At 37.9% G+C, this 14,126-nt stretch overlaps 1 protein-coding gene across 2 annotated transcripts in view; it reads left to right on the plus strand.

Annotated features, from left to right (window-relative positions):
• Positions 1-10,296: 10,296 nt before the first annotated feature.
• Positions 10,297-14,126, plus strand: part of mRpS28 (mitochondrial ribosomal protein S28) — a 191,016-nt gene continuing 187,186 nt past the window's right edge. For both annotated transcript variants that reach the window (XM_068358488.1, XM_068358487.1), the window contains exon 1: positions 10,297-10,662. In XM_068358488.1, coding sequence (XP_068214589.1) covers positions 10,390-10,662 — 273 coding nt within the window. In that variant the 5' untranslated portion in view covers positions 10,297-10,389. The remainder of the gene's footprint in view (positions 10,663-14,126) is intronic.

The following is a 14,126-nucleotide window of genomic DNA, read 5'->3' on the forward strand; positions in this document are numbered from 1 at the left end:
AAATAAGAAAACTTTGAAGTTCCCTGATGCCTTCAGGACTTTTTAGATGAAAAGGGAGCTGAAATACCGAGATAGGCTCCAGAACTTATCCTTATTGCTGAAGCTTTATAATTAGTTAATTAGTTCATTCTATAATAGTCGTGCCCTCTCCATTATGAGGCTCAATACTACACAGTGTTCTAGAAGCTTTACTCCAGCCGTGATCAGGTTGTGGAATGATCTTCCTAATCAGGTTGTTGAATCGGTGGAATATCAAAAATGGAATCTTGCAGCGAATGTTTTTCATGTTGAGCAGGTTTACATAAGTCTCTTTTTATCATTTAGTTATGAAAGATCTATTCCACTGTTGCTACTGTTCTTAGATTATTTTATTTTAATTGTTCATTACATCTCTTTTAATTTATTTATTTCCTTATTTCCTTTCCCCACTGGGCTATTTTTCCTTGTTTGGGCCTTTGGGCTTATAGCATCCTGGTTTTCCAACTAAGGTTGTAGCTTAGATAATAATAATAATAATATTAATAATAATAATAATAATAATAATAATACGGTTGTTACGTAACTGTCTTGTCGGCACTGTTCACGTACAGTGCAATTTCCCGCTGTTTGGCATTCTGTTAGACGTCTGTGTACTAGGTCATGCGTGGTGTGTGCATGTGCACTGAGCCGTGAATAAAGGCTTTTAATATCCCTACAACTAGTGTAACCGAGCCATCAAAAAATTACACACACATGCACACAGATTCAACCCTTCTCACCACCTCCCCTTTTCCTAACTACAACCCGCTGGTTCGGCAATTAGTGGGGGAGGATGGTTTCTGAGTATCTTTTTGAGTAACCCCCTCTCACTTAGGTGTGACCACTCCCTCTACCCTGGAGCGGGACAGGAATAAAATGTATATTGAACAGTTTATTATAAAGGAGAGATTGCATCCAGATATTTTCCCTGTATTATAAAGGGGAGATTACCGCTAGACACTTTCTCTTTATTATAAAGGGGAGATTACAGCCAGACACTTGCTCTTTATTATATAGGGGAGATTACAGCCAGACACTTTCTCTTTATTATATAGGGGAGATTACAGCCAGACACTTGCTCTTTATTATATAGGGGAGAATACACCCAGACACTTGCTCTATATTATATAGGGGAGATTACAGCCAGACACTTGCTCTTTATTATATAGTGAAGAATACACCCAGACACTTGCTCTTTATTATATAGGGGAGAATACACCCAGACACTTGCTCTCTATTATATAGTGGAGAATACACCCAGACACTTGCTCTTTATTATATAGGGGAGAATACACCAAGACACTTGCTCTTTATTATATAGGAGAGATTACAGTCAGACACTTGCTCTTTATTATATAGTGGAGAATACACCCAGACACTTGCTCTTTATTATATAGGGGAGATTACAGTCAGGCACTTGCTCTTTATTATATAGTGGAAAATACACCCAGACACTTGCTCTTTATTATATAGGGGAGATTACAGTCAGACACTTTCTCTTTATTATATAGGAGAGATTACAGTCAGACACTTTCTCTTTATTATATAGGGGAGATTACAGCCAGACACTTGCTCTTTATTATATAGTGGAGAATACACCCAGACACTTGCTCTTTATTATATAGGGGAGAATACACCCAGACACTTGCTCTTTATTATATAGGGGAGATTACAGCCAGACACTTGCTCTTTATTATATAGTGGAGAATACACCCAGACACTTGCTCTTTATTATATAGTGGAGAATACACCCAGACACTTGCTCTTTATTATATAGGGGACAATACACCCAGACACTTGCTCTTTATTATAAAGGGGAGATTACAGTCAGACACTTGCTCTTTATTATATAGGGGAGATTACAGCCAGACACTTTCTCTTTATTATATAGGGGAGATTACAGCCAGACACTTGCTCTTTATTATATAGGGGAGAATACACCCAGACACTTGCTCTTTATTATATAGGGGAGATTACACCCACACACTTGCTCTTTATTATATAGGGGAGAATACACCCAGACACTTGCTCTTTATTATAAAGGGGAGATTACAGTCAGACACTTGCTCTTTATTATATAGTGGAAAATACACCCAGACACTTGCTCTTTATTATATAGGGGAGATTACAGTCAGACACTTTCTCTTTATTATATAGGGGAGATTACAGTCAGACACTTGCTCTTTATTATATAGGGGAGATTACAGCCAGACACTTGCTCTTTATTATATAGGGGAGATTACAGCCAGACACTTGCTCTTTATTATAAAGGGGAGATTACAGTCAGACACTTGTTCTTTATTATATATGGGAGATTACAGTCAGACACTTGCTCTTTATTATATAGGGGAGATTACAGTCAGACACTTGTTCTTTATTATAAAGGGGAGATTACAGTCAGACACTTGTTCTTTATTATAAAGGGGAGATTACAGTCAGACACTTGCTCTTTATTATATAGGGGAGATTACAGCCAGACACTTGCTCTTTATTATATAGGGGAGATTACACCCACACACTTGCTCTTTATTATAAAGGGGAGATTACACCCAGACACTTGCTCTTTATTATAAAGGGGAGATTACAGTCAGACACTTGTTCTTTATTATATAGGGGAGATTACACCCACACACTTGCTCTTTATTATATAGGGGAGAATACACCCAGACACTTGCTCTTTATTATAAAGGGGAGATTACAGTCAGACACTTGCTCTTTATTATATAGTGGAAAATACACCCAGACACTTGCTCTTTATTATATAGGGGAGATTACAGTCAGACACTTGTTCTTTATTATATAGGGGAGATTACAGTCAAACACTTTCTCTTTATTATATAGGGGAGATTACAGTCAGACACTTGCTCTTTATTATATATGGGAGATTACAGCCAGACACTTGCTCTTTATTATATAGTGGAGAATACACCCAGACACTTGCTCTTTATTATATAGGGGAGAATACACCCAGACACTTGCTCTTTATTATATAGGGGAGATTACAGTCAGACACTTGCTCTTTATTATATAGGGGAGATTACAGTCAGACACTTTCTCTTTATTATATAGGGGAGATTACAGTCAAACACTTGCTCTTTATTATATAGGGGAGATTACAGCCAGACACTTGCTCTTTATTATATAGTGGAGAATACACCCAGACACTTGCTCTTTATTATATAGGGGAGATTACAGCCACACACTTGCTCTTTATTATAAAGTGGAGAATTCACCCAGACACTTGCTCTTTATTATGTAGGGGAGATTACAGCCAGGCACTTGCTCTTTATTATATAGTGGAGAATACACCCAGACACTTGCTCTTTATTCTATAGGGGAGATTACAGTCAGACACTTGCTCTTTATTATATAGGGGAGATTACAGCCAGACACTTGCTCTTAATTATATAGTGGAGAATACACCCAGACACTTGCTCTTTATTATATAGGGGAGATTACAGTCAGACACTTGCTCTTTATTATATAGGGGAGATTACACCCACACACTTGCTCTTTATTATATAGGGGAGATTACAGTCAGACACTTGCTCTTTATTATATAGTGGAGAATACACCCAGACACTTGCTCTTTATTGTATAGGGGAGATTACAGTCAGACACTTGCTCTTTATTATATAGTGGAGAATACACCCAGACACTTGCTCTATATTATATAGGGGAGATTACAGCCAGACACTTGCTCTTTATTATAAAGGGGAGATTACAGCCAGACACTTGCTCTTTATTATAAAGGGGAGATTACAGCCAGACACTTGCTCTTTATTATATAGTGGAGAATACACCCAGACACTTGCTCTTTATTATATAGGGGAGATTACAGCCAGACACTTGCTCTTTATTATATAGTGGAGAATACACCCAGACACTTGCTCTTTATTATATAGGGGAGATTACAGCCAGACACTTGCTCTTTATTATATAGGGGAGAATACACCCAGACACTTGCTCTTTATTGTATAGGGGAGATTACAGTCAGACACTTGCTCTTTATTATATAGTGGAGAATACACCCAGACACTTGCTCTATATTATATAGGGGAGATTACAGCCAGACACTTGGTCTTTATTATAAAGGGGAGATTACAGCCAGACACTTGCTCTTTATTATATAGGGGAGATTACAGCCAGACACTTGCTCTTTATTATATAGTGGAGAATACACCCAGACACTTGCTCTTTATTATATAGGGGAGATTACAGCCACACACTTGCTCTTTATTATATAGTGGAGAATTCACCCAGACACTTGCTCTTTATTATATAGGGGAGATTACAGCCAGACACTTGCTCTTTATTAAATAGTAGAGAATACACCCAGACACTTGCTCTTTATTATATAGGGGAGATTACAGCCAGACACTTGCTCTTTATTATATAGTGGAGAATACACCCAGACACTTGCTCTTTATTGTATAGGGGAGATTACAGTCAGACACTTGCTCTTTATTATATAGTGGAGAATACACCCAGACACTTGCTCTATATTATATAGGGGAGATTACAGCCAGACACTTGCTCTTTATTATAAAGGGGAGATTACAGCCAGACACTTGCTCTTTATTATATAGTGGAGAATACACCCAGACACTTGCTCTTTATTATATAGGGGAGATTACAGCCAGACACTTGCTCTTTATTATATAGTGGAGAATACACCCAGACACTTGCTCTTTATTATATAAGGGAGATTACAGCCAGACACTTGCTCTTTATTATATAGTGGAGAATACACCCAGACACTTGCTCTTTATTGTATAGGGGAGATTACAGTCAGACACTTGCTCTTTATTATATAGTGGAGAATACACCCAGACACTTGCTCTATATTATATAGGGGAGATTACAGCCAGACACTTGCTCTTTATTATAAAAGGGAGATTACAGCCAGACACTTGCTCTTTATTATATAGGGGAGATTACAGCCAGACACTTGCTCTTTATTATATAGTGGAGAATACACCCAGACACTTGCTCTTTATTATATAGGGGAGATTACAGCCACACACTTGCTCTTTATTATATAGTGGAGAATTCACCCAGACACTTGCTCTTTATTATATAGGGGAGATTACAGCCAGACACTTGCTCTTTATTAAATAGTGGAGAATACACCCAGACACTTGCTCTTTATTATATAGGGGAGATTACAGCCAGACACTTGCTCTTTATTATATAGTGGAGAATACACCCAGACACTTGCTCTCTATTATATAGTGGAGAATACACCCAGACACTTGCTCTTTATTATATAGTGGAGAATTCACCCAGACACTTGCTCTTTATTATATAGGGGAGATTACAGTCAGACACTTGCTCTTTATTATATAGTGGAGAATACACCCAGACACTTGCTCTTTATTATATAGGGGAGATTACAGCCAGACACTTGCTCTTTATTATATAGTGGAGAATACACCCAGACACTTGCTCTCTATTATATAGTGGAGAATACACCCAGACACTTGCTCTTTATTATATAGGGGAGAATACACCCAGACACTTGCTCTTTATTATATAGGAGAGATTACAGTCAGACACTTGCTCTTTATTATATAGTGGAGAATACACCCAGACACTTGCTCTTTATTATATAGGGGAGAATACACCCAGACACTTGCTCTGTATTATATAGGGGAGAATACACCCAGACACTTGCTCTTTATTATATAGGGGAGAATACACCCAGACACTTGCTCTCTATTATATAGTGGAGAATACACCCAGACACTTGCTCTTTATTATATAGGGGAGAATACACCCAGACACTTGCTCTTTATTATATAGGGGAGAATACACCCAGACACTTGCTCTTTATTATATAGGGGAGAATACACCCAGACACTTGCTCTTTATTATATAGGGGAGAATACACCCAGACACTTGCTCTCTATTATATAGGGGAGAATACACCCAGACACTTGCTCTTTATTATATAGGGGAGAATACACCCAGACACTTGCTCTTTATTATATAGGGGAGAATACAGCCAGACACTTGCTCTTTATTATATAGGGGAGAATACACCCAGACACTTGCTCTCTATTATATAGGGGAAAATACACCCAGACACTTGCTCTCTATTATATAGGGGAGAATACACCCAGACACTTGCTCTCTATTATATAGGGGAGAATACACTCAGACACTTGCTCTCTATTATATAGGGGAGAATACACCCAGACACTTGTTCTTTATTATATAGGGGAGAATACACCCAGACACTTGCTCTTTATTATATAGGGGAGAATACACCCAGACACTTGCTCTCTATTATATAGTGGAGAATACACCCAGACACTTGCTCTTTATTATATAGGGGAGAATACACCCAGACACTTGCTCTTTATTATATAGGGGAGAATACAGCCAGACACTTGCTCTTTATTATATAGGGGAGAATACACCCAGACACTTGCTCTCTATTATATAGGGGAGAATACACCCAGACACTTGCTCTCTATTATATAGGGGAGAATACACCCAGACACTTGCTCTCTATTATATAGGGGAGAATACACTCAGACACTTGCTCTCTATTATATAGGGGAGAATACACCCAGACACTTGTTCTTCACTATATAGGGGAGAATACACCCAGACACTTGCTCTTTATTATATAGGGGAGAATACACCCAGACACTTGCTCTCTATTATATAGTGGAGAATACACCCAGACACTTGCTCTTTATTATATACGGGAGAATACACCAAGACACTTTCTCTTTATTATATAGGAGAGATTACAGTCAGACACTTGCTCTTTATTATATAGTGGAGAATACACCCAGACACTTGCTCTTTATTATATAGGGGATATTACAGCCAGACACTTGCTCTTTATTATATATTGAAGAATACACCCAGACACTTGCTCTTTATTATATAGGGGATATCACAGCCAGACACTTGCTCTTTATTATATAGGGGATATTACAGCCAGACACTTGCTCTTTATTATATAGGGGAGATTATCGTAAGTTGTCTACAATGTCCCGCCTTTACCTTCGTACAGACGCTTTATTACCCTGAGTGAGAGACTGACAGGTATAATTTAGATTTAATTATTTATTTTTTTATTTGATATTTAATATATTACAGCCCACATATCTTTATAGAGAAGCATTTGAGGATGTGGAATATCCTTGAAAGCATCTAGAACAAATGGGGAACTACTGATATATGAAACGTCAAGACTTAATCCCAATAGATTAAATTAACCTGGTCTCAGTATTACATCAACTGGGTCAATAACATAGTGTCTTAGTGAGGTGGCTTAAGTCAACAAAACTACTACACTCTACGTAAAGCTCAAATTTGTTTTACGCACACAGATATATATACAGTATATATACAGTATATATATATACATACATATATATATATATATATATATATATATATATATATATATATATATATATACATATATATATATATGTGTGTGTATATATGTGTGTGTATGTATGTATGTGAATAAGCGTGCGTAAAATAATTCTGAACTTAACATAAACTGTACAAGCTGCTTCGGAAATAGTATTTTAGCTGACACACACACACACACACACACACACACATATATATATATATATATATATATATATATATATACATATATATATATATACACACACACACACACATATATATATATATATATATATATATATATATATATATATATACATTATATATCATCATCATCATCAGCCGTAATTAGTCCACTGCAGGGCAAAGGCCTCAGACATGTCCCGCCACTTGGGTCTGTATATGGTCTTTCTATGCCAGTCTACAGCCACAGATTTTCATAGCTCGTTAATCCATCGTCTTCTCTCCCTTGTCCTGCTTCTTTATAATCTCTAGAGTCTAGAGACCCATTCTGTTATTCTTAATGTCCATCTATTATCTGTCATTCTCATTATATTTCCTGCCAATGTCCATTTCTCTTTCTTACATGTTAGAATATCCTGTACTTTAGTTTGATCTCGTATCCATGTTGCTCTTTTTCTGTCTCTTAGTGTTATTCCCATCATTATTAATTTCATAGCTCTTTGAGTTGTAACTAGCTTATGCTTAAGGCTTTAGAAAGGCATTTCACATTTCATAGTTTTATTTTGTCTACCAAAAGCTCTCCATTTCATTCTTATCCTTCTTATAATTTCTGTCTCATGTCCTGGGGAAACACTGTCTGTCTTAAGTACATATATATTCATTAACAATATCTGGCGGTTGGTCCATAACCGTTATTTGTTGTCTCTGGACTTTCATTACCTCCGCCAGGAGGTTATGTTTTCGGTTCGGTTTGTTTGTTTGTTTGTTTGTTTGTTTGTTTGTTTCTCTGTTTGTCTGTCTGTCTGTGGACAACGTAGAGGCCACATTTCTACACGGAATCACTTCAAACTTGGCCAAGTAGTTCCCCAATGTGTATGGAAGAACTGATTAAATTTTGGTCAAGGTCACCCCAAGGTCAAGGTCACAGGGGTCACTGGTGTCACTATGACATAAGTGGCCATATCAAGAGACAGAAATAAAGCACTGACTTTTGCATAAGCCAACAGGGAAGTCCTAGTCCAGGCGCAACCCATGGGTGATGTTCAAATTTATAAAGGTCAAAGGTCAAGGTCATATTGGTGCATTATATCAATGTCATATTAAGTATCAGTGGCAAATGAACAAAGATCACTTGAAGGTCAAAAGTCAAGCAGGTCACTTGAAGGTCAAGGTCACGTGAAGGTCAAGGTCACGTGAAGGTCAAGGTCACCTGAAGGTCAAGGTCACGTGCGGAGGTATGTCCTCTACGAGGACCATGTCCGCGTTCAGGACTTGCTCACTTGTTGAACATGATTTTAGTTTTACTCATATTAATTTAAGTCGCACATTTCTTTTTTTTCTTTTCAAATTTTCTATCATCTTTTGCAATTCTTCCCATTATTTACTAAACAAAGCTATGCTATCTTATATTGTTCAGGTATTCCCCCTTAATATTAATGCTTACATTTTCTCCCATCTAAATTCTTAAAAACTTCTTCTGTGCATGCTGTGAATAATTTAGGAGATATGGGGTCTTCATGTCTAACTCCTTTCACAATCGAAATTTCCTCATTATATTTGTGTAGTTTTCCTCATTCTAGGATTGCTCAGGAGTCTACTTTGGATCCCGGGATTGCTGTACTTCCCGTATAAATATCCTCTTGTATTTTTACACAAGATTCATCTATTCCGTGTCTTAGAAGGGTTTAAATACTGCCGAAGTTTTGACAGAATCAAAAGCTTTCTCATAGCCGACAGATGTCATCCATAGTGGTTTGTCATACTCTGTTATTTTTTTCTTCATTAGCTGGTTAATTACACGGATAAGGTCAGGCGTTGAATACCCTTTCTAAAGCCTGCCTGGTCTCTTGGTTGATTAAAGTCTAGCTGTCTTTCAATATATTTATATATTTCTAGGAGTAAACTGATTGGATGGTAATTTTCAGGTCTTTTGTGCCTCCCTTTTTGTGAAATAATATAATGGTAAGGTTTTTTCCTAGCTGTGTGCATAGAGCATTCTTGCAGACATTTTGTGTAAAGTTCACAGAGAGAGAGAGAGAGAGAGAGAGAGAGAGAGAGAGAGAGAGAGAGAGAGAGAGTCCTTAACCGCTCAAAATGGGTCTTTTGCTGCTTATATAGCTTTCGTGTCTAAAAGAGCACGCGATGGCAATGTTCTATTATAACATAATAGAATACAGATATGTTCTGTTCTTTTTTAATATTTGTCAGATTCAGGTGGTAGATTTTGTGGAATCCAATCCAGAAGCATAGTTCTGTCCATTAAATGTAAAACTAAGGTAGATAGATGTATGGTAACAAATGAAATGCAATTGGTTTGCATAGACACTTATGATAATGAAGCTGTTAAACTTGTCGTCAGAATATTACATGAATTTGGTTTAAAGTATAATTATTGGAATATGGCATAGTCAGTAAAATAGCTGACAGATTAAGTGAGGAAGTGACTGACATAATATCTGATGTAAGAACCAATAATGATTTACGATAATACTAATTTTGCATCACACTAGTAAGTGTCGAATTGTAGTTACATCGAAAAGAGCAATTACTGTTGCGTGGTTTTCTGTAAGTTATTATACAGTCATTTAGTTCAAGGGAGATTGTATATATATGCATTAAACTCATATTAGTACACGATTTTTGTCTGGATTACAAGTGGGACAGACTTCTTTTGAAATAATCGGTTTTTTTTATGACAAAAGCTTCTTGATGCGAGCCACTGGTGAACTGAGAAAGAGGAGAGGAGTCGTTGTAAAGGTTAAATTTAACCGGTACAACTACTTGAAAGCTTGAACAGCAAAAATGACGGCGATAATAAGACCTGCTTTATTCAAATCTAATATATTTTACTACCGTGCTTTGCTTAGAAGCTGTTCTACGATAGCAGAGACAGTTCAAACGAGTAGTGATAAAGTAGAAGTTTCTGATGCCAAAAAGGAACCTGACACATCAAAGCTTGGTGGATTTGCCCAAGCATTTTTGAAGTATACACAAGATTCAACAGCAACACCTACTACGCCAAGTGAGCCACCTAAAACCTTTGCATCTCTCCTGAGGGGCAGTAAGCTGATGCAGGTAACTATGAGAAGATAAACGTTATTGTACTGCAAAATCTTTACGTATTCAGTGGTAGGCACAAGGGGCGATTGTAGTTGGGATTTTACTTAAATACAGTTTTCCAAAACCAATTTTAACTGGCACATTACTTAGTAAACTCTGTTAAACCCGTAACCATGAATCGCTGGGAGCCTTTGTATATCAGTGGCCAGTTCCTCCCGCGTGCATAGTAAATGGGCACCAATCAACTTAAACTTCTTCCTCCAACCTAATCCACAAGCTGCGTCCCAACCTACTTGGCTAACGGATGCTACGACCCCCATTACACTGCCGTATGCTAAGTTGGCCATCATCATTCATATAAGTGGCTGCTATCATACATCCACCCCAATTGCTGGATAATAATAAACGAGGTAATCAAATTTAAGTTTGTATAATCAATACTAAGATATTAGGCCAGGGGGTTAACGTGCGTAGTGAAACATGTCCCGCTTGCCAGAACATAGGATCAGTGAGATAATGTTTAATCATTAGCTCAATCAATTATGGAGGTATTTGTAGTATGATGAACACTGCATGAACAACTACATTGAAAATGGAGTGGAAAGTCACGTTTTTGCGAGTCCGGGAATCCTGGCTTTCAAAAACTCCAGTTTTTTTTTACGTGTTTCATTAGTATTCTCGGTAGTCGACAGACTATAAATAAAAAAAATTGTTGCTTTCCACCAGAAATCAGTATAAAAATTTTTTAAAACACCTATAATTACAATATATATCTGTCTTTTAGACGTAAAAGATATTTTAACATAAAAAGATTATCAATATTCCCCCAGTTGCACCTGGGTGCTAAATGGCCTCGCAACGCCCAGTGAAGGACCTTGTCCCAGATTCTTAAATCCAACGCAATTCATAATAGGCTTTGCCTAAATGTTAACACTAACACCTCCAAGTTATCCAATTTTTTTTCAGAAACCTTTTCATGTAAGGTATGTATCATTTGATGGAAACAAAGGATTTCCCCTTAGAAATTACTTTCAATTTCCCTCATTTTCATATCATTAGGGCCAGGCTGTCCTTGCAACCATTACCTGAATTGCCTATCAGCACCTTCTCCATTGTCATGTGATAATTAATTTAGGTTAATAACCATCATTTATTATGGCACACTCTCTTGTCTTCCTTTTTATTAATTTTTTATTGAATTCTTTAATGCTCTTTTTTTGGTAAGGTATTTTTTGTGGCCAGTTGCAAGCTATTCATATAATATGGTCATTTCAATTTGTTTTAAACATGAAACCACAGATTAATTGTTATAGGTTATTTTTAGTGCCTGAACTATGTTCATCACTGATTGTTGAGGAAGAATATTGCATTTGGGGGTTCCACCAAAAATTTTGTAGTTCAAAGACCAAGGAGTGGGGCCATTGTTCCTACTGTTTCTGACGACAAAGAATTTTTTTTATTTAATACAAATTTTGGTCCTTTGAAAAATAGTCCCTCTTTAATATGATTCCTTTGGTGTTACTGAGATGGTCAAACTGTAGTAGATAACTATGGATTCACACCTCCAAAACAATAAGGCAAGATACTTGGGTTAATGTATGAACACAGTATCCTCAGTTAGGTTAGGTTGTATTCAGTAATGTTTCCTTGGTGAAATGGGTATTTTCTAGGTATAAAAATATGCCTGGTGTTGCCATTGGTGGCCAAGCCATAATGCAAAGGGAAATTGGGAAATTAGAATATTACTATAAAGGGAAACTTATTTTACAACAAGGTTATATTTGAATAAATGATTTAGCGGGAAGTATGAAAAGGCTGTAAATATGTATCATCGTATATGTTGGTGTTAGTGTTAATACTTGCTGGGCTTATTGGTATATCATGTGTAGTGAGCTTGATGATTGGGAGAAATTAACATTTATACCGCCTCTTGTTAATGTGATGAAATATGGTTTGTTCCCACGTGAAAATAATGAGGAGTTTAAAAGGGATAATCTCTTGCTAGCTGATAACAGCTGATCAAGAAAATTATCGAGAGCCTTGATATGGCATCTCCTATCCTTCCGCTTAGCGGTATAGCTATAGCTACTGCTTGCAGCTGCTAGCTCACTCCGTCTCTGGCCATCTTTGTGTCAAGACATCTTTTCCTAGGCCTTGAAGTACACTTTGGCTTTGTTTTAGTCACTTAAGCAAATGTATGTTAATGTGTACATGGCCTGGTAAGGGTGGACATCCATGTGGGACTTGCATGAGTTGCCTCGACATGGATCCGCATCCTTTGTGTTCTGCTTGTCGTAGACATCAACGCTTGTCTGAGTGGTCGCTCAGTATAAGTCCCATGATAGAAAGAATGAGAAAGCTAAGTGTTGCTGTTCCCCTTCGGGTGCTTCGGCCTCGAAGGGGAAGCAGCAGCCTAGGTCTCTTTTCCAGAGCCCTGATCTTCCCCAGTCCAATCCTTCGTTGTCAGGCCCTACACAAGATCCTGGAGTGAAGGATGGAAATAGTGTTCCTCCAGCTTTATCCTGAAGACATAGTTTCTTCTGCCCTCCAGAGTGAGACTGGGGATCCTGCGTTAGAGGTTGCTCCAATAGTCTCGGCTTTGTCTCTTGTTATTGATCTTGCTCTGACTGATGTTTGCCATCTGAGTTGCGTCATTCTGCTAGTTCACCGGCATCACCTGGGTTTGCAGAGGGACTTCTAGGGTTTTTTCCCTAACTGGAATACAAACCAACGCTATTTATGGGGTATCATTTTCAGCGAAGCTGAAAGACGAGCCATTAGATTTTTAGTGAGGGATAACCACCCATACAGCTAGTTAGCAGGGGGATGGGGTTAGTAGCTACTGCTCACTCACACACCTGTGACTGTAACCCACTTTGCTTTTGGCTCAGATGGAGAATGGTTGTTACTGCTCTTCCTCCTCACCAATTTGAACAGTCATTACTAATTACTTTTTGTTCTGTAACTGGAATACAAACCTATGCTATTTATCAGAGGTTATTACTTTTAGCGTAGCTGAAAGGACGAGCCATTGAAATTTTAGTGAGGGTTAACTACCCATTCTACTAGTTAGTGGGGTAAGGGGGTTTTAGTTTGCACACTTGCACACCGGTGATTTAGCTCACTTTGCTCTTGGCTCGTATGGTGTACGGTTGTTGCCGTTCTTCATCCTTCGCCTATTTTTGGACTGCCATAAATTGCTTTTGTTTGTGCTTTCTCTTTGATTAGTGTGTGCGTGTTGTCTTCTGCGACCATGCATACCTGCCCTGGACTTGAAGGTCAGCCCTGCGGAACCTTCATGTCAGCCATGAACACCGATTGGTACACCCTTTGTCCTGCCTGCAGAGGTCAATGGTGTGATAGTAATATCAGGTGTAGCGAGTGTCGGGAGTTGTCTGCCTCCCAGTGGGAAAGGTTTGGGCGACGGCGAAAGAAGTGGTTAAAGCGGGATGTTTCTCTTTCGAAGATTTCTTCGAAAT

This window comes from Palaemon carinicauda, chromosome 35 (genome assembly GCF_036898095.1).
Source record: "Palaemon carinicauda isolate YSFRI2023 chromosome 35, ASM3689809v2, whole genome shotgun sequence".
Taxonomy (NCBI): Eukaryota; Metazoa; Arthropoda; class Malacostraca; order Decapoda; family Palaemonidae; genus Palaemon; species Palaemon carinicauda.